This window comes from Euprymna scolopes, chromosome 41 (genome assembly GCF_053919585.1).
Source record: "Euprymna scolopes isolate OS-2025 chromosome 41, ASM5391958v1, whole genome shotgun sequence".
Lineage (NCBI taxonomy): Eukaryota > Metazoa > Mollusca > Cephalopoda > Sepiida > Sepiolidae > Euprymna > Euprymna scolopes.
In genome coordinates, this window is record NC_136522.1 from 62,911,231 (window position 1) to 62,936,059 (window position 24,829).

Here is a 24,829-nt window from a genome sequence, read left to right on the forward strand (position 1 = left end):
TCAGATTAGTTTTGTTTTTATACGACAAAGCCGAACAAACACAGGAGGAGATGAAATAGCAAGAATTTTGTAAAGGTCGATGTAAATAAATCTTGATGCAACGTTCGCAAATGGTAGATATTACAATCTGGGGTGTGTATAAAAAGTTCTAAGAAAATAGTACACCTCCACCCCACCCCCAAAAAGCCCGGCAAAAAAACCTTTGCTGGACATACAAAAAACGCGGGCACCACTCTTGCCTTTTATATATATATAGATTACGGCCGGGCAATGCCAAGCGGCCTGCTAGTATTTAATAAAGCATCACAAAACAATTTTTTACTTTCTATACAGAATATTTTCTTTCCTTTTATTTTGGCTCTTCTCTTTAACGGTTTGTAATTTTTAACTGCCTTCCATCTTTTTTTTTTCTTTCTTTCTTTTTCCCATTATTTGACAATATTTTTGTGTCTCTTTGCAGCCTGACATTGCTTGGATCCCCAACAAGCATTATTCTGGTGTTTATGGTTTGATGAAATTAACGCTTACAAAGCTGCTTCTACCTTTGGAAAAGGTAATTATTTATTTTTTATTTATTTTTTTTTTAATTTTTTTTTTTTTTGGTCTCTTCCCAATTTTTTTATATGTATATACAAGGATCATTCCAAAAGTGACCTATTTTTTTTTTTTTTTTTTTTTACTCAAAAAGTTAAAGAGCTACAAAGACGAGGTTGGTACCATTTAACAAACGGCCTTTTGTGCTCCACAATTTATTTTTCTACATAGTCACTGCTGTTCTCATAACTCCAATATGTTGTGGCCGTCAAGTCGCATTTCCATTTCTTATAATATTGGTTTCTCTAATTCTCCATCACCCTGCCCCTTCGTCATAACTCTGCTCTCTATTTCTCTCTTTCACTTTTTTTTTTACCTTGTATCCCCCTCCCCACTCCCTCATTTTACCTCTACTGTGCATGTGAGCACTCTCGCATTCTGAAAATCATTGGACTCTCGTAACACCATTTCCGTTGATTTGTCCAGGTGATCGTCCTCGACACAGATATTACATTTGCCACGGACATTGCAGATTTGTGGAAAATCTTTAGAATTCTCAAAGGAAAACAAGTAAGTGTCTCCCTTCTTTTCAAGATTATGGAAATAAGCCTTTATTTAAGAGAAATTAAATCATCGATAGTAGTGATCAGTTCAATGTTTAGTTAAAATCCACACACACACATATATATATATATATATATATACAAATTTACACGGTCACGACATTGGACATTCCTGGTGAACCAAGTGCAAAGAGATCCAAACAATTGCACTTAAGGGAACAACGAGGATACTAAAAAGAGCTCTCAGTTGGTTTCAATAAAAAGCAGGGCAATGCTGCCCCATACCCAGCGTTACAATTTTTACACAAAGAAAAAAAAAAAAAAAAAGTTTCAGACAGATGGTTAGTTAAAACCACAAGTCCTAGTCAGGCAAAATAAAAAAGAATAAATAAATAAAAAAAGTTTATCTTCCACAGAAGAAATGACCTTAAACTATATCTGATGGTGAAGCCCCACCTTGCGGGCCTTGGGGAGTGTGGAGCCACCCTTTAATTGCCATTGCTCTCAAGTCCACTCTGACTCGGAGTGGTAGTACCTGTTAGGGTCCCAACTATGGGTTAAATAGAATCTGACTTAAAAAAAAACAAAACAAATATACTCCATTAAAAACTGTTCCTCAAAATAACTAGATTCGGCATTAAATAACCTGAAAAGGGTTGATATGCCGTAAAACAAAAACAACCAATCCACAGAAGAAAACCAGTTATTTTTTTTATTTATTTTATTTTTTGAGAACTGTTTTTTTACGTTGCCTGACGAGGACTTGTGGTTTTAATCAACCATCTCTCCGAAACATTAACATGCCCAGTGTCACGACTTTGCTTTTCTATTTGTCTATATCAATAAAAATGTCTTGCTCTTTTATTGAGCACTCTTAATAATCTTAAATTCTTGAGTTTTTTCTCTTGAATACTTATAACTTGGTGTGTGTATGTATGTATGTGTGTGTGTATATATATATATATATATATATATATATATATATTTATATTTCTGTAGAAATATATTCTCTTATAATATATACCAATCCTTTTTTAAGAAGCTCAATATATAAAGTAAATGACAAAAACTATATTCCAAAATTCATAATGTTGACCATCTTATAATTCATTCCTTTAATTCCGTTGGCTTTTACAATTCTTGACGGTATCTGTTTCCTAGCACAAATTCAAAAAGGTATATGCAGCATGTTTCCATTACGCCACTTTGAATTTGCGCTACGAAACAGATACTGTCAAGAATTGTAAAAGTCAACTGAATTAAAAGAATAAATTATAAGATGGTTAACATCATGAGTTTTGGAATATAGTTTTCGTCATTTATTATATATGTGTGCGTTTGTGTTCATTCAATTATATTTCACTTTTGATTTATACCAGTCCTTCAATTTATGAAGCTCGATGTAATCAGAGCATATACAAATGACAAAAATCTATATTCCTAATTTCAATATGTTGCTCACCTTACTGTTTATTTTTTTATTTTTTTTTATTCAAGTTTCACCCCAAACAAGGCACAGTGCCACTTTGAAGTAGGGGGCTACTATCGAAGACATAAGTTGCAAGGGTATTATGAAGAGAGATGAGTAGCAAGATGTCTGTTCACATTACACTTGAACTTTTGCATGTCAGTACAGTTGGGAAAGCAGAATCCCGGTTTTTTAAGTAGATTGACATACACACTTCTTGACAGCACCTGTTTCATTGCATTTATTAATGTCATTATGTCAATTTTTAAAAATTTATTCCATCCTTAACTTCTCAGAAGAAAAGGAATTTATCAACTTTAAAAGAAAATAAAGAAATATAGGCATGATTACACTTATCAAGGCCCGAAGGCCACTTGAGGATAAGGTTAATCAATGTAAGGTGCTAGTATAGTAATCGTTAATGGTGTAAATTGGATAGAATTTGATTAGTTATGGGGACGGCTCCACAAGAATTTGTTTACATTGGATTTGAAGATGACCATGTTGTATTCAACTGAAAAGTAGGACAGTGGAGCAGTGTACCACAAGCGGGCAGTTCTGGTAAAGAAACTTTGTTCATGGAATCTGTGTTTAGGTTTAGGCACAGATAGTGGGGAATATCGTATATAGTGGTTGTAGCTAGTTGAGTGTTTTTTGTGAAAGTTTTGCAAGGGGGAACTATAGATTGGCGTTCACTCAAGCGCCTGACGTAAAAATGACTGAAAAAGCAGTTGAATTTCTTTCCTTTTTGTGTTCCTTTGCGACTGTCTCAGATACGTGTTGGGTCGGAGTGTTAAAATGTAATGAAGAAGCTTAACGACGACTAGTGTCTGCGTGAATAAATATGTCAGATTTCTTGTCTTCTCTATCATATGTTCTTCAGCTTTAGAAATATTCACTTTTTCTTTTTTGTATTTCCTTTGAGGCTCTTGGTCTGGTTGAAAATCAAAGTGATTGGTACCTGGGAAAATTATGGAAAAATCACCGTCCATGGCCGGCGCTGGTAAGTACGAATTCTCAAGATACTGTGGTAGGTAGTAATTACTGAGGATAAAGTTAACTCCTCATTCTTATCCCATCATGGTTAACCACCTGAAGAAGGCCAGAGGAATAGTTAGCCAAAACGTGGTAAAGTAACAACTATGGAGATGAGAATAAGTCAATAAAATAAATAAATATACAAATTACTTAGTTCAAAGATTCCAATAAAAAAAAATATGTAAGAGAAATTTAGTTCTGTGGATTAAGAGTTCTATTAGACATTCTGTACAGTTTCTCAGTTCGAGGAGTCATCTGAAGAAGGTCAGAGGTTACATTGGCTGAAACGTTGAGAATAGCATTATATATATATATATCTCCAATTACGAGATTTCCTTGGATTTTACTTGTGCAAATGGAAATTTTTAACTTTCTTGAAGTTATATATTTGGATTTTACCGTCGCTGGATTATTTATCTTCCACCAGACAATCCATTCATGTGTAATCACCTTTTTCTTCACCATATTCCCTCTGCTTCACTTTTTTTGTTATCAAGTAAGATCTTTGACTTACTTGTTGTTTCATCAAATACTTTTGCAAGCAAAATCCGATCCCGCATTTTGCTAATTCCTACCCTCTGATGAGAAGGAAAGCATTTCTTCGAAACTCCGGATTAAGGACTACCCACTTATTTAATGTTTCCTTTTCAGATTAAATGTTTTTTAACTCATTTCAAAGTGTTTTTTAACATATTTTATTAACTGTACATACGGTAATTTACAGTTTACCTGGGTTTTATCTGTTTTTTTTTTTTTGTTTTTATTTTTATTTCTTTTTAAGAACACTGCCACTTCCCTTCTGTAAGCCTAAAAATTGAAAGTGAACCCTCTGTGATTTGAATAACACTTTTTTCCTTGTCATTCAGGGTCGCGGTTTCAACACGGGTGTCATTCTGTTGGATATCAAAATGCTGCACGACCTTAAATGGATGCAGATGTGGCGTTTAATTGCTGAACGAGAACTTATGAGTATGCTGTCTACTTCTTTAGCCGACCAGGTCAGTACAGAATACAAATTGGAAGACGAGTAGGAATCGGTGGCGAGTACTTCTCATCTCTCTAACCAATTACCCAAGGAATGCTTCTCTACTAGTTACAACTTGGTCTTCAAACACTTGTCATAAACCATCGTCATAAATGATCAAACTTTGTTCATTTCATTCATATTTTTCAATCCTCTAGTAATATTCATCATCATTCAAATTTTGACATATTGTAAACACTACATTTCCTAACCTACTAAAAAAAAAAGTCATATCAAACTTAGGCCTATAGCCACATCTAGAGAGTGAACATTGCAAGAGCTATTCCAATTATTATTAAGCCTCCCACTGAAAAACCATGCATGCATCCTCTAGTAATATTCTTCATCATTCAAATTTTATTAACGTTTATCCCCAGAGTAGTTTTTGATTTTGAGAAGTGGTCACATGTGTGTGTAATACATTCACCAAAATCTCTTTTGGAAATAGGGTACGATTATGAATATCTCCAGTATCAAATAAGCCTTATACACTGTGAAATTTACTTTATGTAGGAAAACCAAAGAGAGGAGATATGAGAAATATTTGGAATCAAGTCTCACCTTGCTGTTATTTCAGAGATCATTTGAAACCATAGCAGCAAGTTTTTGTCTCCCCTCTGTCAAGGCCAGAGGTTTTGGTGAAAATATCAAACTATCAGATCTTTTGTAATTCATATGCAAAATTAATAAAACAAATGACTGTAATTGAAACATTTTATGGCTGTAAAAAGTTTTTTTTGTATATAATAAATGTAGTATAATAAATAAATAAATAAATAACAAATATATAGTATAGGTACTTGTACAGTTTAATCAAGACATCAAAACATGAAAATATTGAAAAAAGGTTATATTGTATGTATCCGTTTTGGACTGAAGATCTCCGAGAGAGGAAAAAAAAAAAAAATTCACTTAATTTGATTGAGTAGTTTTTTACAGCTGAAAAAACACGTTTTTATGACAGCACGTTGAAGTTAGACCTCTTTGAATTTTAAAATTTTTGTTTGGAATTTTAGAACACACCACGGGGAGATAACTCCATCTAAAGCACTGACACTCCCTCCCCATCTTTAATACTAGCTTTTCTTTCTAAAATCGAAACTTTTGCTCGGTATCATAACAAATTGTTTTTTCGCTGTAAAAAAAAAAAATAAAAAAAAATAAATAAAATAACTACTTGATGAAATTAGGTGAAATTTTATTTCTGAGAACTTCATTCCATAACAGATACATACACTATAAACTTTTCTTTTTGATATTTACATTTTTAATGTCTTGATTAAACTGTACAAGTACCATAGTCTATATATATATATATATATATACAAAAGCGAAAATGTATGTGTGTATGTATGTTCGCTTTTCCTCGATGTCCACGAAAGGCTTCTTTCAAAGAAGCGCCTGGTGCTACCAGATCAGGCTGTCTACTGACTTCCTGAGATGAAACGCACCTACATAGATGTCTTTGTTTTTTTATTCCCTTTTGCAAAACTTAGTCATGTTCTGCGAAAACAAAAACAAAAACAACATTCTCCTCCCCCTCCCCTCCCTCGTTTTCTTTTTCCTTCACCTCCTCACCTTTTTCTTTTTTTTTTTTTTTTTTTTTTTTTTTTTTGCCTAGTTGGTAGGGCGATAGAACATACCAACTGCCCCCCTGCAGAGGGTAAAAATCCTTCAATGGGACCACCAGTTGACCGTTGGTGGCAACCCGTAATGCATTAAGAACGGGATCCTGGTGGTTGAGTGGAACATGCCTAGGAAATAATAACATGATACTACAACACACCACTTTGGCCCTTACTAGGCTAGACGGGAGGTTGGATAGGCCCGATCCAATCAATCGGTTGGTCATGACAAGCACTAATTCAGACAATCCAAACAAAAACACACTAACACTCAACATAAACAATAAACTGAATTAATAAGCGATGGCTGAAGGGTCAATCAAGCTGGGAAAAAGGTAACCATCAGGAATAATAAAAATACAGGGAAATCCCATACTTGGGTGGGCATAACCATATATTGTGAATGCTTGGAAACCTCCCCATGTTTGAGTATACCAGCTATGTAGCCCTGGAGAACCGAGGCGAATGGGATTTACCCCCTCATAGTTCTTCCCCATAAGGGGCTCCGAGGAGGGTGGGGAGCATGGCTGATGAATTTTTCAAAAATTATTATGAATACCAAAAAATCCAAGAGACCACACACAGAAATTGACTCTGACAGCGACAATGAAGATACAAACTTTCCAAGATTCATCGTGCTAGAAGCAACGTCTAATATACCGTTAACTAAAATGTCACCCTTCATTATCCAAAAGGTAATATCAAGCAAAATAACACCTAAAAATGTCAAAAAATTAAGGAATGGTACCATATTGGTAGAAGTACTAAATAAAAAACAGGCCAAAACTCTACTTCAACTACAAAAATTGCATGAAACAAACATCAAAGCTTATCCACACCAAACACTAAACTACTCCAAAGGAGTCATAAAAAACCAGGAAATCTCCGTCTGCACAACAGAAGAAATCAAAACAGAACTAAAAAACCAAGGGGTCACAGATGTAAAAAGAATCACATTTAAAAAAAAAGGAGAGGTAATATATACAAACACTTATATATTAACATTCAATTATCCTCAAATACCAGAGACCATCAATATAGGTTATGAAAGAACGAAAATAGAACAATACATCCCAAAACCTTTACAATGCTACAACTGCCAAAAGTTTGGACATAATAAAGACCAATGTCTAAGATTCTTCACATGTGGAAACTGCAGTGAAAAAAACCCAGACCACGATGAAGAAGACTGTCCAAATAAAACCAAATGCACAAACTGTCAAGAAGAGCACCACTCTCACTCAAAACAGTGCAAAATATATAATCAAGAGAAGGAAATAATAACAATCAAATATCAAAAAAATATAACCTTCCAAGAAGCCCGCAAAGAAGTCACAAATCGCACCAAAAACTCATATGCCACAATAACCCAACAAGCAAACAAAATGTACAACTACAATGAACTAAACCTTGCTCCAGAAATTGCAAACCTAGCAAAAGAACTAAAGAACATACTTGAAGAATTAAAATCTTTTTTATCAGAACTGAAAATAAACTCCAACAGCCAAATAAAAGTCAGAAACGAACAACCCAGTATAAAAGAAAACGAAACAAAGGAAATCAGAAAAACTTCCATCAATATTGAGGAATCAATCCCTAAAGAAATGAAACCTCCTCAATTATCAAAACGTGAAAGATCCAAGTCACAAACAAGGACAAAAACAGATGTTAAAAATAAACACACAACAACAGAAAAAATGGAAATAGAACAGAACAACAAAAAAACTACCCCCCAAAAACAAAATGACAAACAAAAAACAGAATTAGTATTAATTGAAAATGAAAATAAATTTGAACTAGTTGAAACTGATAGCCAAAAAAGACAGTCAAGACAAAGTAAATCTAAAAGTCCCAGACCAAAACCCAAAAAAAGCCTCTCACCAGAAACAAGAAACAGACCATCCACTTCCAAAAGAAACACCCAAACTAACATCGAAACTATGGACGTAGACATAAACACCAACAGTCCAAAACCAAAAGAAAATATAAACCATGACTAACAAAATCCTACAGTGGAACATAAGAGGATTAAAAATTAATATCGAAGAAATGCAAATACTTATCAAATCCTTATGTCCTGCAATAATTTGCCTACAGGAAACACACTTAAAAGAAAATGACAAAATTAACATAAAACACTACTCAATATACAACCACATAAACAAATTATCATGCAAAGCCACCGGTGGATCATCAATACTGATAAACGAAAACATTCCACACAGCAAAGTGAACTTAAAAACAAATATGCAAGCTGTTGCAATAACTGCAACACTACACAAAACAATAACCCTATGCTCACTCTATATACCACCAAATGAAACAATAAACGAAACTGAATTAAACAATATAATCAAACAACTACCTAAACCTTTTCTACTGTTGGGAGACTTCAATAGTCATAATATATGGTGGGGCAGTAAAAAAAACAACAAAAGAGGCCAAACCATAGAAAAAATAATTAACCAAAACGATCTATGCCTACTCAACAACAAAGAGAATACATATATGCACCCACCAACGGGAACCCTATCAGCAATCGATATAACACTATGTGACCCAACTATATACATGGATTATAGCTGGAGAACACATAAGGATGCATGCGGAAGTGACCACTTCCCAATCATAATAGAAAACGAGAATCCCAAGCCAGAAGACAAAACACCCCGCTGGAATTTACAAAAGGCAAATTGGGAAAATTTCCAAAATACATGTCAATACAGATTAATACCTGAAGCGAATCCTGACTTAGAACACATCACATATTTCAGCAACACCCTACTCACAATAGCCGAGGAGAACATACCAAAAAGTTCCACTACTACAAAATATAACAAACCCTGGTACAATAAAGAATGCAAAGAAGCTATAAGAGCCAGACGTGCAAACCTAAGGAAATTTAAAAACAGTCCAACGAAAGAAAATTTGGACACCTATAAAAACAGCAAAGCCAAAGCACGGAAAACTATCAAAGAATCAAAACGGAACTCGTGGAAAGATTATGTAACAAAAATTAATCAAAACACAAAACCCAAAAAAGTATGGGAGATGGTCAGAAAAATAGCAGGAAAAAATACAAAGAACCCTATTAAACACCTTATATGCGACAACACAAAGATTACCGACAAACAAAATATCGCAAATAAATTAGCAGAACAATTCTCAATGAACTCATCATCAAAAAACCAAAATAAAAAATTCCAAGCTATAAAGAAAAATGAAGAAAAAATAAAAATAAACTTCAAATCAAAAAATGAAGAAAACTACAATCAATTATTCAACAGTGCAGAACTAGAGGAGGCAATAAACAAATCTCCCGATACAGCAGTCGGCCCCGACGAGATCCATTATCAATTCCTCAAAAAACTACCAAAACCATCACTGGACTACTTATTACAAATTTACAATGAGATATGGATAACTAACAACATTCCAAAAAACTGGAAGCAGGCAACAGTAATCCCAATACCCAAACCAAAAAAAGACCATACAAACCCAACAAACTACCGACCCATTGCACTAACTAGTTGTTTGTGCAAAACTTTTGAAAGAATGATTAACGAAAGATTAAATTGGTACTTGGAAAGCAAAAATCTAATTACAGAAAGCCAGTCGGGTTTCAGGAAAAATAGAAGCCCCACCGATCACTTAATAAAACTGGAAACACGCATAAGAGAAGCATTTGCAAAAAAAGAACATCTAATAGCAATTTTTTTTGACATGCAAAAGGCGTATGACACCGCTTGGAAATACGGAATCCAAAAAGACCTGTATGAACTAGGACTTAGGGGTAGAATGCCAGAAATTATCAGAAATTTCTTAACAAATAGAAACTTCCAAGTACGGATGGACAACACTTATTCAGTCCAAAAAGATCAAGAAATGGGGGTCCCCCAAGGCAGTATCCTGTCTGTCACCCTCTTCAACATTAAAATAAACAATATCATAAAAAACATAGACCCAGGAATTGAAAATGCCCTATACGTGGACGACCTACTTATATACTACCAATCTAAATATATACAAACAGCCGAACGCAAACTACAACTCTGTCTGAATAAAATAAACAAATGGGCCATAGAAAATGGATTTACATTCTCAGAGGAAAAAACTAAATGCATCCACTTTTGCAAATTACGAAAATTCCACCACGACCCCAACCTGAAACTGGATAACAAGAACATCCCACTTACCGACCAACATAAATATTTAGGTATTATATTTGATAAAAAATTGAACTTTATACCGCATATAAAATATTTAAAAGCAAAATGCCAAAAAACAATGCAATTGATCAAAGTCCTAGCACACACCGATTGGGGTGCAGACAAAGTCACATTATTAAAATTATACCAAACTCTAATCAGATCTAAAATGGACTATGGATGCTTCATCTATGGAGCAGCAAGGAAGTCCTACATAAAAGAACTAAATACAATCCACCATCAAGGATTAAGATTAGCCTTGGGAGCATTTAGAACCTCTCCAGTAGAAAGCCTCTATATAGAGGCCCACGAGCCTCCACTGATTCTAAGACGACAGAAGTTAGCGCTACAATATTACCTAAAGCTGGTATCAAGTCCAACAAATCCTGCATATCAATGTACCCTTCACCCACAATACACACATCTCTTCAACAAGAAAGAAGATATCAAGCCCTACAGCCTCCGGATAAAAAACCTTCTCACAGAAGCCCAAATGGACATTACAAAAATACATAAATATAACAAATCAAAAACTCCACCCTGGATGATCAAACAACCACACATAATATTAAAATTAAATAAATATCCCAAAACGAAAACCCACCCATCAACCTTCCATGAAGAACTACTTATCATCCAGAATACATACAAAGAATATACACAAATTTACACTGACGGATCAAAAGATGGAGATAAAGTAGGATGCGCAGCCATCCACAAAAAAATAAAACTAAAGAAAAGGCTCCCAAACGAATCTTCTATTTTCAGCGCAGAAGCAACAGCCATAGATTTGGCACTGAATATAATAACCAATGATGACCATCAAAAATATATCATATTTACTGACTCACTTTCAATACTCATATCTCTAAAAGAAAAAAAAAATGACAAACCCACTTATTACAAAATTGCTAAACAAAATAGATGCCATAACCATGAAAAAAAACATTATCTTTTGCTGGATACCAAGCCATATCGGCATATACATGAATGAACAAGCAGATAAGGCAGCAAAGGAAACTCTGCAACAAAACCACATAAGTGGAAAAATCCCCTATACAGACCTAAAGACTAAAATAAACACATTTTTGAAGAGAAAATGGCAAGAAAACTGGAGCTCATGCACCAAAAACAAACTATTCCAAATAACACCAAATATTGGAACGAGAGACACCAAAAAGTTAACAAGAAAGGAAGAGGTAGTAATGACCAGACTGCGAATAGGTCACACTCACATCACCCACTCACATCTACTAAAAGGGGAGGAGACACCAAACTGTATAACGTGTCAAGAACCCTACACAATACACCATATACTGACAAACTGCATTGACCTTGAACAAATCCGAACAAAGTATTACCAAGAAAAAAATCTGAAAACAATATTAAACAAGATTGATCCCCAAAAAATTATCAATTTTCTGAAAGAAACTAAAATATACTCCAAAATATAAGGAAAGACCCCCCCCCCCACAAAAAAAAAAAAAAAAAACCTTAAGAAGAACAAACCAATATTTAACACAACATAACGAACCTTTCGGCATTAAATGACCCCAAAGTGGTTGATATGCCGTAAAACAAAACAAACAAACAAACAAACAAACAAAGAAGCGCTTGCTCGCTTCACAACTTAAAACTTTTTATATCATCTATAAATTGTAATATCTGTTATCCACGGAGCTCGCCTGTCTATTTAATTTTATTGACTTTCAAACGTTAATTATTCCACATTTCCCCGCATCAGCATGTGTTACATTCGGTTTTTGGTATAAAAAAAAGCAAAACTCGACTGTAACCATATGCCGATAGCCAGTTGTCTCAAGAGAGCGAAGTAACATTTGTTCAATGTCGACTTTGTCATATCAGACTGTAGCTTTCATTTCGCTCCTCCTAATAAACAGGGAGCGGTATTTTAAAAACAAACAAACCGATTTATTCAAAACTGTCCCGCACAAAATCGTAACTGCTGAATACCTATCGCCGTCACGTCAATCAAAAACGCGCACCTGTTTGTTTTTTTAACACTTTACTATTTTCCAACTGTGCATCATCAATGCTTCGGGTTTTTTTCACATACCCTGAAAAACACCCGGGCAACGCCGGGTACCCCTCGCTAGTATATAATAAATAACAAATAAATATATAGTATATAATAAATAAATATAATTGTATAATAAAATATAAATGAATATTAAATATAATTGTATGATAAAATAATAAATATAATCATGAATATAATTGTATAATCTATTAACAAATATAATTTGATATTAAATAACATTTTTTAATTTGCCATTTTTTTGATTTGCCATTTCTTTTTTAAATTTGATATTAAATAACATACAAAGGATTGATATGCCATTTTTTTTTTTTTTTTTTTTTTTTTTTTTTTTTTTTTTTTTGTCTTTTCAGGATATTTTCAATGCTGTCTTAAAGCAACATCCATATTTAGTCTACCGCCTTCCTTGCCAATGGAATGTTCAGCTTAGCGATAATACACGCAGTGAACAATGCTATAGTGAGGTTGCTGATCTCAAGGTAAAATAGTTTGGTGCTTGTTCGGAATAAAAACGAAAATCAAAAGTCGCAAAGTTTTTTGCTTGTGTTCACCCCTTACAAAGCATATCACCACTTGGATGTAAGAGACTACTATTTGGGGCCATGTCTAAGAAAGATTAACAAGATATTTGTTTATGTTACATTTAAACTTCTGCATATCAGTACAGCCAGGGAAGAAGGCAGCAGGAAGGGAATTCTAAAGTCTAGCTGTTCGAGGGGAGAAACTATTAGAATAGAAAGGTTGTATTTCCATTAAAAACCAACGTTTATCTCTACTTAATTTTTGCGATTAGTAACATATCACTGCATTATTACAGAAAACATTTTTTTTATGGGCGCTGTTTTACAATGGGTCACTGTGCAGAGGGAGACAACTCCCATTTACTAAAAGATTTGTTCATTTTTTTTCATCTGATAATTTAGGACGTGATATTTTTTATTAAATCAAAACATTAAGAAAAAGCTGCGACGATTTCCTTTTTTTTTTTTTTTTTTTTTTTTTTTTTTTTTTTTTTTTTAATGTAACAAAGTTGATACCATTCATAATACTAAATGTAGTCTTTACGTGACTATTAAGAGTCGTTTTTGTTTGATCTATTTTTATGATGTACTAGCATGGGTGCCTGGCGTTGCCTGGGTGTGAGGTGTATGCTGAGCAAAAAAAAAAAAAAACTGTCAATTTTTTTTAACTTTGACTCCTATTATGACCCCTTAACATTTATTGTTTAGGGCTCTAATCAAGTTATTAAGTTATATCCATGACCAAGGAACCTATATCTAAAGTTTCAAGTGTTTAAACCCAAAATTGTCGGAGTTTGGTAGAGTTCTCAAAGGTCAAATTGTTGAACTTTGACCCCTTAACAGCCAAATTTCTGGCCTAAAACCGATCACATAGATTTTCCCAAATCTCAGTACACTGTATATCAAATTTCGAGTCTGTAGACTAAAAATTGACAGTTATTGCGTATTAAAAATTAAAACCTGAACCAATAGCTATTACGTTACACATGCATATTCGTAATGCCGTCATTTGATTTCACCTGGCAAATTCCTTTTTTTTCTTCTTTTTTTTTTTTTTTTTTTTATTTTTCACTTTTGCGCCAATTTTCGCATGGTTTCAAATACCCTATATATTAAGTTTCATGTCTGTAGACCAAAAACTAACAGGAGTAGGCAAAATTTTTTAAACAAATATACATACGCATACATAAATATATATAGAAAGAGGTCTGTGTTTACCTTTTTACGCAAATATTACGCAAGTATAAATCATGTAGAATATCTGCATGAATATAATTACACATGGTAGTTAACTAAAGATGATCATCCCATATGAAAACCGAAAAACCTAATAGGGAATTAATTAAAATGAATGTTTAAAAGAATATGCAAATTAGCTAGATCTTTTGCTAGTGAATGTTATTCCACGACCCACATAAGTTATATTTTCTTAATAGACAAAAAGGTTTTTAATATGAATATCGATACAAAAACAAGGAATATAGATTTTATTTCCGATAATAACAATAGCTAGATCTAAATTTTATATCTACATATAGAATTCAATTTTATTAATTTCATTAAATTTATAATTGCATAAACTATATTTCTTTCAGTCTCATTCAATAATTTTTAATGAATCCCGTCTTTCGTCTTCAGCTCTGTGAACCCCTTTCCCCTATTTGTTTTTGCAACTCCTCTAATTTTTCCGTTTTCAATCTTTCAGATTTTAAGTTTCTAAATTTTTTTTATTCGTTTTCTTCAGATCTATCATTGGAATTCTCTCAGAAAGAACAAGGAATTAGTAAATTCACTGAAATTTAAATTTTTGGATTAATAAATTGTATTCATTTTTGTTCTACACTAATAAAAAATATTTAACTTATTCTTTATAATTAATCTATATATATTTACTGAGATAATTATTAATAATTGTAATATCCATAACATGTCTGTATATTTATTTCATTTATATGAAATAAATTCAAAAATATATTGTATTTTATTTCCGGTAATAACAATAGTTCATTTGAGCTAAATTTTATATCTATATAGAATTCAATTTGATTAATATTTTAATTAAATTTATAATCACATAAACTATAATTCTTTTATTCTCATATATCTATATATATACAAGCGAAAATGTATGTATGTGTGTTCGCTTTTTCTGTATGTCAACAAAAGGCTTTTTTCAGAATAGCGGTCGCTCACTTCACAACTTTTTAAAACTTTATATCACATATAAATCGAAATATCTCACAGTTAACAACGAAGCTTGCCTGTCTATTTAATTTGCTCGATTTCGGGAAGATAAATATTCAATATTTGTCGCTCGCCGCATGTGGGTTAGTCTTTTTCCTATAATATCTTGGGGGAGGGAAAAAAAGCGTTCAGCAGTAAATGAATACTATCCCGCAATCAAACTTGACCTCATTAACTCATTAAAACGGGCACCTGCTAAATCCAAGTAATTAAATAAATTCAAACGTGTTTCCATTAGCATGTCGCGGTGGAGCAATGGTTAACGTCGCACTTTTTTTTTTTTTTTTTTTTTTTAACCCCCCCCCCCCACACCTGCAAACACCCGGGCAACGCCGGGTACCCCTCGCTAGTGTATATGTATATATATATATATGGCAAACAGGCGCAGGCGTTTTTGTATGTCCAAGAAAGGCTTTTTTTCGCCAGGTTTCTTCCGTCCGTTACATTCATGTAGAAGTTTCCTTATAAATGTCTTTTTTTTTTTTCTATATTATTTTATTTGTTTATTAATTCAATTTGTATTTTGTTCATTTGAATATTAACATTTAAAACGTTTCAATATATATTAATCTAAACTTATGAGTTTTTATTTATTAATATACTTAGTTAAATTATAATTATCGAATCAATGATTAGCTGATATGTCTATTAGTTTTCCTTCCCTAATTATATTTCCTTTTAATCTAATTTATTGAATTCCAATATATCCCAATTTTACTTTTAATCGTATTCTAATGTATTATGATTAGATCCTATATTTAATTTATTTTAAATGTATCCGTAAATTCAACCGTAACAAAGTATTCTGTATCCTTTTTAATCTATTTTTTTATTAATAATTGCTGTTATTATTGACATAATTTACTTCAGTCTTTCATATATTTCTTCATTAATTTGTGAATTTTTGTTTAATTTAGTTTTATATTATTTTACACATGAAAAAATTTAAATGGCTTAAAATATTTCAATATTGGTATATATAGAAAGAGCTTGATAAGCTAAGAAAGAATCTTTTTAATTTTTTAAAATCCAATTAAAATCAAGGAAGTTACGACTATTTTTATGCCCTGCGCATTTGGATATTTTTCCCTCTTTAAGATTATATGCGTTTTGTCACATTTTTTTACACTACTTTTTTAGTAAAAATGTCATATCTTTGTTAAAACAAGATAAATCAATGAAATTTTGCACTGAAAATCTCCAGAAATGAATGATTTCCAAATAATCTGCATAGGCAATGGATATAAATATACTACAATTCCTCAAGTGCCATGTATCCATTAAAAGAAAATAAATTAATAACCCCAAAGCTAAATTATAATACATTTTATGTACAAATAACTGAAATCTAAATCTAGGATTGTTTAAAAATGAATATATTGCAATATTTTGTTGGTATTATTGTAGATTAATACCTTCTGTTACCCCACCTCCATTTGACCACCTCTCCATAAAATATGTGATTCTACCGTTATAGACAATTACGTGTAAACATCTTAAAAACTTCAATGAAAGATAAACAAAAATTATTTTAGAATTTAATGTAAAATGATTCCTCATTGAGCCATTTCAGTGTTATAGCATTTTTAATCCATTTTTTTTTCTGTGGGAGATATATCCTGGGCATTTTTTAAAAAATTTTATTTATTTTTTCTAAAAGGCGATTGTGTGGCTTTAAGGTCTTTGTGCTTTTATGAGAGGGTGGGGAGGTTGCCACTCTCACTTTGAGTTAATGATAGCGCTAAGTGAAATTGTGTAAACATCCTGAAGACTTGATAGAAACAAAACAAAAACAATTTTAGAACTTAGAATGGGGGTTGATTTCACATAAATTTAATGTAAAATAATTCACCATTTCGAGACCATTCTAGCATTTTAGGACAGTTGAGCAATAAATCATGTGCACTTTTTTTTTTTTTTTTTTTTTATTCAGATTATATATAGCTTACAGAGGAATTTTGTTTGGCGGGGAGCTTGCCACTCGGACTTATTGTTTTTTATTAGGGCTGAAGAAGGTTTTAGGATGAGGTTTACGACTCCTACCTAGGGTTAAAGGTAGGGTTAAGGAAGTTTTTTGTTAAGAGTGTTTGACACTCATTGTGTAACTTTACAAGAATTATGACATAAATAAATTTTATTTAAACCATCTGACGTCACTTAACAGAAAACACAACCTTTAGAAAAGTATTGCTAAAGCTGGGTCTTTACAAAACTTTACGGAAAACGCTGTTTTATGTTGTTCAGATTTTTATCACTTTATTTGCTTAAAACTCTTAAATCATATAATGTACATCATTTATTAATTTATTTGAAAGCATATTCATTTCTGAACAAAACAGTGGTATTTTTAGGACTTAGTGCTCTGGTTTGTAAAATGACTATTTTAGCAAAACCCTTTTGAAATCTGATTACCCAAAACGTTTTATCGTCCATGTGTATTGCTAATATTTTTTTTGCAAGTGATAGTATCGATTGGATTGATTTCACTTAATTTTCCGTCGGACTGTGGAGACATCAGCAAAGATGTCGTGTTTTTTTTTCTCTCCCAAAAAAAGGATGCTTTTATTTGCATTTGTTGCAAACTTATTTTGTGCCAGATTTTCTTGCTCCCTGCTCTATTACATTTATGACTCCTCTCTTTCTCCAACCCATACATCTATAACCCAAATTTTGCTTGCAGTCTCTCGTGTCCTGCCTCCTACCCCGTGTCCTGCCTCCTACCCCGTGTCCTGCCTCCTACCCCGTGTCCTGGCCCTCGAGTCCTGCACTCCATCTAAGTCTGGGGACCTCTTTCCTTTATTTGTGCTGTAACTCCTCTAATCTTTTCCGATGTTTTAAATTTTTTCTTTCGTTTTCTTCAGATCATTCATTGGAATTCCCCCAAAAAACTGAAAGTAAAAAACAAGAACGTGGAATTCTTCCGCAACCTCTACTTGACGTTTCTAAAATACGACGGCAATTTGCTGAGGCAAGAACTGTTTGCCTGCGGCACGACTCTCGTTGGCTCCCAGGTGCAAGATCAGGTGAGCACACCCTCTAAAGTATGTATCGTGTGTTGCCACCTTTTAAAAGAAAATGTGCTTTAGAAATGGGCATGTCAGCTACAGTAAATTCGCAAAAAGATCAAGAGTTTTTTTTTTTTTTTTTTTTTTTTTTAACTCTGCTCATTTAATGATCAAAAACTTTTCATCCCCCCCCCCTCTTTTTTGAAATCCTATATTTTCTATAATTTTTGGTTTGATTTCCTCTCGTAATTTTTGGATATGTTCATTACTGCAACATGTCGATTAAATAATTTCGCTCTAACAACGAAAAAGCACCAAATTTTTGGTTCAATGGATCAGGGGAAATAACTCTGTACTTTCTTTTGCTAAATTAAATCCATAAGTTTCCTCTTCAAATTCCCCTTTACCCCTTCAACGTTTCAAATTTTTTTCAAATTGAAACTTTATCCAGTTTTCATTCCCATTTCCAAAGCAGTTTTCTTTTCAGTTTTTTTAATTTTATCTTTTTTTTTTTTTCAATTTCAAAGTCGGGCAATTGTCATGAATAGTAAATAGAAAAAGGTGGAAAACCGTCAACAAATAACTGTTACCAAAGACAATAAAAGTTACTTTTTTTACCTATTTTGGATTTTATTTACTTGCAGACCGCCTGGCATTACGCGGTCGTAAAATATGCATAAATAGTATATCTTAACGCAGAGTTCTTATTATAAACAGTAATGTATTAAATTCCTTTAAAACAAGAAAAAAAAGGTGGGGGGGAAGAAACTCAAATCTGCATATGTGAGTATTGTTTTTTTGGGTTTTTTTTTTTTTCCTAAACACTTCCATTCTTATTTAATTGGAATTCATTATTGAGATGAGTATTATTTATAAATTTATTTCATTGCGAACTATTATCATCATCTTAGTTGTTGCTTCACGACGTTTCGGCCAACTATTTCTCTGACCTTTGTCAGGTGGTTAACCGCGACAGGATAGGAACTCCGAATCTCCTAACTGCATCCTCAGCAATTAATGCCTTCCGTAGTTGTTGTCGAGGATGCAGTTAGGAGATTCAGCGTTCCTATCCCGTCGTGGTTAACCACTTGGTAAAGGCCAGAGGGAATAGTTGGTCGAAACATTGTGAAACAACTGGAAGATGAGGATAATAGTCTGCAATAAATATTAAAAAAAAAAAAAAAAAATACTCAAGCTGAGATCGAAGCCTAAAGACAGTGAGTCGAGTAACATAACCATTAGGTAAACTTGGCACAATCTTTAATAGGTGTTTTCATACCTACTTATTCTTAACATAATGAATCGGTAATGTGAACAATTCACGCATGCTCATTCATGAAACAGTTGACAAGCGGATAAAAATCCAATAACCCCCCCCCCCATATACCAATTTTTCAATTTTGACCCATTAGCAGCTCTTTTTTCTGGATGCAAACCAATTAAAGTTTTCCACGTGTCTGGATACCCTATATACCTAATTACAAGTCTATATATTAAAAATTTGTTGAGTATATGGGTTGAGAAGTGTCTTCACAGGCATTCTCACTTTAATAGATTTATTTATTTTATTGCATTTTAATATCTCATTCAAATTTGATTGGGTTACAGTTTTATGTTAAAGATGGCTGAATCAGTGATGCTTGGAGGTTATTGGAGGGTTGTTTTCTTTTTGCGTGATAACCAAATTCACAGTAACTGTCCCAAATGCAATGGAATTGCTTTTCTACCTAACTGAAATAAAAAAAAAAAAAAAATTTAAAAAAAAATGGCTAAAAAGAAAAAAGGTAATCAGTTTGGCCATTTTTTAATGCTGAGTCTAATCTTCTATTCTATAAATCTCACCTGTCTGTTAATGTATGTTTGTATGTCTGCCTAAAACTTGTGACAGAGGCAACGGATTTTCATAAGATTGGTATCATTTTGAAGCTCGGCGTCTCTGACAATAAATATCGAAAAATTGGCTTAAAACATTAATTCCTTCACCCTCAACTAGGCAGTTTTCTACAGGGAGGGGTCGATTTTTTTTTTGCAAATCGTATTAGTCATGGAGTAGGGGTAAGACGTCATATTTCCTTTCACTTTTTTCGCCTTCGGGTTCAAGCTTGTCTGTCTACTACCACTTTTTTGCTCGACACACCTCCAAAAACCTGGGCAACTCCGGGCATTCAGGCTAATATAATATATATGACCATATTTTTTTTATTGAGGAAAAAAAAGAAAAATTGCAAAAACTTTAAATTATTAGGCAATTAGATATAAAAGCAAAGGTGCTTGTGCAGTACAATGGGATTTCAAATAAACTAGCGAGGTGTTTGTAGGTGTGTTTGGGGGGAGTGGTAAATAAGAACAAAAAGGAAACTTAACAAATAGCAATTTTAAAAACGGAAAAGGGGGGGGTTGGCTCGAACCCGGAGCCTTGAAGCCAATAGGCTGAGCCTGAACATGTGCGCTACGGCGACAGTGGCAATATAAGAGTGATTAAAAAGTGAGTCAAGTCAGAGGTTTGATTGACAGGTGGCCGTTTAATGACGTTATTGCGGGAGCGTTACGACAACATAAGCAATGGCTATTCAGCAGTGAATATTTTTAGTGCGGGACAGTCTTTAATGATTTGTTGGGGGGGGGGCTCCCCCATTTATTATTAGGGGAGGAGTAATAAAGCAATTGTCTGATATGCCGGCAAAACCGACATTGACCAATCGAATCGAGTTTCACTTTTTTTTTTTACCGAAAAATGAAAGCAACACGCAGCAATCCGAAAATGTGGAATATTTAACATTTCAAAGTCGGGCAAATTAAATAGACAGGCAACCCCACCCCCGCCTTATTGTTAACACATAGATATTATGATATAGATGTGATATAAAGTTTTAAGAATGAGGGAGCTGTGCGAGCAGCCCCCCCCCTCCCCCGGAAAAAAGCCTTTTGCGGACATACAGAAAAAGTGCACATACATACATACACACACACATTTTCGCTTCTATATTTATAGATGAATTTTAGGTAAAAATACTTGTGTACTTACATGCTCACACGTGGAACCCTGTTCCATTGGTCTGCTTCTCAACTGATTACAATATGATGGTCTTCGGGTCCAATGTAAACAGGTTTTTCTTGAGCTGTCTCCCTGAATAATCCAAACTTTACCCAATCTACACCATTAACAATTACTACACTACCACTTTACATTCATTAACTCTTGTCCTTAAGTGGCCCTTGGGCCTTGATAAATGGTGATTCCCTTGTAAAGAAAAAAAAAAATTCACCTTGACTCCTTTGTTCGACTCCCCATCCATTGTTTAAAAACGTGCTATTTCGTTTGTTACCCACCCTCTATTATTTCCTACCCCCCCCCCAAAAAAAAAAACTCAACAACCTCAGTCGAACATAGTGTTGTCACAATACTGAACATGCACCAAAGTAAGTTTTATTGCCTTTGGCAACAGTTTTTAAGTTTTTTTTCTGTTACCTATTCTGTACAATTGCCCAATTTTGATTTCAATTCTTTTGTGCATTTTCCTGTTTTGTTTTCCAATTCACCATTTCTTTGTTTCGTCTTGCATGGATGTTTTTGCATTTGACAATCATTAGATTATCAGAATTTAATTCGACAATTATTAAATTTATCATTCTATCATTAAATATTGTGTGGACAATATTTGTTTGCAAGATTATTCTCCAAAAATCATTAATATGATAGCTTTTTTAAAATTTTATTTATCTTTTTATTATTTATCTATTTTATTTATTTATATTATTTTATTTTTATTATTTATTTACTCTTTAATTTAATTTGATTTTTATTCTTGTCCTTTATATTAAAAAAACAAAAATGTAGGACATATGTATCCACGATTAAATGAAAATATCATATTCCAAAAATCGCATAAATTGATCAACTAGTTCGATTTTTAAGCTATTAATGTGAAAAAAAATCAAATGTTATGGCTTGACTATGAGAAACTATCTCACAGCACCCTCTTGAAAACATGCTGAACAAACCGGGAGATTATATATTAAAAAAAAAAAAAAGTATATGTTAAAAAAAAATTATATATTTAAAAAAAGACCAAAAGTACAGAAATATCTTTATTACTTCACTCTGAACATTGAGTGAGGTTTCGAGAAGTGACATGATGTTCCTTCCAGTGAAATCGAGTGATGAGGTCTGCCATTCCGACAATCATTCGTTATTTTTCCTTCTGGTATTGCCTTGTCAAATCCTGAATCTTTTTTTTTTACCATCCTCTCTAGTGTCATTAGATCAGGCTGTCTGAAAGATATCTGCTTCCTTACTTAAATGCACCAAACATTGATCTTATTGCATTTTTTTCTTTTCTCTTAACAAAAATTCCTCTACAAAAGTCAAACTAAACACCATTAATAAATATTTGAAGATATAAATCATTTAACACATAAATACTTTGTTGCTTCTTTGTGATTAGAGCAAAAATCCAAATATTAAATTTCAAGTAAAAACAATATCATTTACTCAAAAACAAGCAGCAAAAATTAAGTTTTGCCAGAAAAAAAAACTGGAGTTCAAATTGTATCAAGGGACGTAATTATTTTCTGGAAACTTGAATCTTAGGCCAATTTAACAAAACTCGATCAATTTTCGATAGTTGTCTTTGAAAACTGTCTTCATTAATAATTCAGTGCCAAAACTTGCTTTCAAAATTACTGGATTCGGCATTAAATAACCCGAAAGGGGTTGATATGCCGTAAGACAAAACCAAACCTATCTACCATCCTCTTGTTTATCCCTTAGGCGCAGATTCCAAGCATAAATCTGTGTCTTGACATGTTATATTTAGTTTTAACAGGTATGCATTTGAGGATTTTCAAAAATTAACTTAACACTAATCCTGACCAGATTTTTATTCCCCTTCCTTGCAAAACCCTACTTATTACTTCCACCCATGTTTTCCTCTACCAGTTGACCCTGCTGTAGCAACTGTTTTAAATCTCCCTCAGGAACTCTCATCCATTTTTTTTTTTTTTTTTTTTTTTTTTTTTTTTACCGTGACCCTATCATCAAGTCACCCATACTGTTCAGATTTAATCTTCTGACGTCATCTATTATATAAATCTCGCCTGTCTGTTTAAATGTATGTATGTTTGTATGTCTGCCTAAAACTTTCGACAGAGGCAACAGATTTTCACTAGATCAGTATCATTTTGAAGCTCGACCCTTCGGACGACAAATATCGAAAAATTGGCTAAAAACATTAATTGCTTCACCCTCTCAACTGGGCACGTTTCTACAAGAACAGGTCGCTTTTTTCACTGATATTTTCAAAAGTCATCCCTCTTAATTTAAGCCTACGTCACTTCTGGTTTGGCGATGGGCGCAACAGCAAAGACGTCACTTTTTTTTTTTTTTTTTTTTTTTTTTTTTCATGTTCTTTTCCTCCTTCACGGCACGGGTTTGAGCCTGCCTGCTTACTACCACTTTTTTTTTTTCCTCTCAACCCCCCCCCCCTCCAAACACCCAAGCAATGTCAGGCATTCAGGCTAGTCAAATTTAAGTCTGTATTTGAGACTCGCATTAAACGTCTATCTTAGCATTTTCATTTTTTAAAACAAAATTAAGCACACAAGAAAAAATACATGAAATTATCCTTTCAAAATTGCAAACAAATATCGTTCGAATCCTATAATCTTTTTAAACTGTAAAATTCATGTAGTAAAAACTATTTACCGTGTGATGATAAAATGCACTTTTTTATGTGCTCGTTTGTGAAGTGTAGCGATTTTTCTTTTTTTTTGTTTTTTTTGTGATTCCCTAAGAGTGACTAACAGACAATCCAACTTCATCCCCACCCCCTAGTGACTAATGGACCATCTGACTTCTCCCTCCCCACACACCCAAACCTAGGTGACTAATGAACAGTCCGACTTCCTCCCCATGCCCAAGTGACTAGCAGACAATCCAACCTCCTCCCCACTCCCAAGTGACCAATGGACAATCTGACTTTCTCCTTCCCCACAACACACCCAGGTGACTAATGGACCATCCCCAGGTCACTAAGGCCCATCTAACTCCCCCCTCCCCCCAGGTGACTAAAGATTATTCAACTCCTTGATTTTTTTTTTTTTTTTTTCAATTGAATATTCTCTGCTTCGTTTGGTCTTTTTAATATTTTATAAATTAATTTTGCATGTTTGTTTGATGTACAATATAGTCTTTTTGTTTGTTGCACAATTTTAATCTTTTTGTTGTTCTGCAGTTTCTTTTTATCTACAGTCTTACCATGTTCGAGCCCTTCACCTGAATTGAACCTGCAACCTCATTGCATGTAGCTTGTTTTTTTATACTTGTTTTTTTTTTTTCCTCCTTTTTTTTTTTTTTTTTTTTTTTTTTTGCATATCTTACAACAATTTCTGTCCATAAATTTTAAACATCTTTTGCAAAAAAAAAAAAAAAATGTTGTCAGAATCTTTTGTTAATAATTATAAATTATACTATAACGCCTGCCTGACAATACCCACCACTATCTACTTCTGCTCCTAACCCTAATTAGAAAACAGAAGTTG

At 33.3% G+C, this 24,829-nt stretch overlaps 1 protein-coding gene across 5 annotated transcripts in view; it reads left to right on the forward strand.

Moving 5' to 3' along the window:
* Nucleotides 1-24,829, forward strand: part of LOC145266550 (xylosyl- and glucuronyltransferase LARGE1-like) — a 128,759-nt gene that overhangs the window by 70,693 nt on the left and 33,237 nt on the right. For 2 of the 5 annotated variants that reach the window (XM_080122330.1, XM_080122331.1), the window contains exons 8-13: nucleotides 461-553; nucleotides 1,021-1,104; nucleotides 3,491-3,568; nucleotides 4,470-4,601; nucleotides 12,873-12,998; nucleotides 18,146-18,325. In XM_080122330.1, coding sequence (XP_079978456.1) covers nucleotides 461-553; nucleotides 1,021-1,104; nucleotides 3,491-3,568; nucleotides 4,470-4,601; nucleotides 12,873-12,998; nucleotides 18,146-18,325 — 693 coding nt within the window. Of the gene's footprint in view, nucleotides 1-460; nucleotides 554-1,020; nucleotides 1,105-3,490; nucleotides 3,569-4,469; nucleotides 4,602-12,872; nucleotides 12,999-14,784; nucleotides 14,824-18,145; nucleotides 18,326-24,829 lie in introns of all 5 variants that reach the window. The other 3 variants (XM_080122328.1, XM_080122329.1, XM_080122332.1) reach the window with 3 other exon arrangements.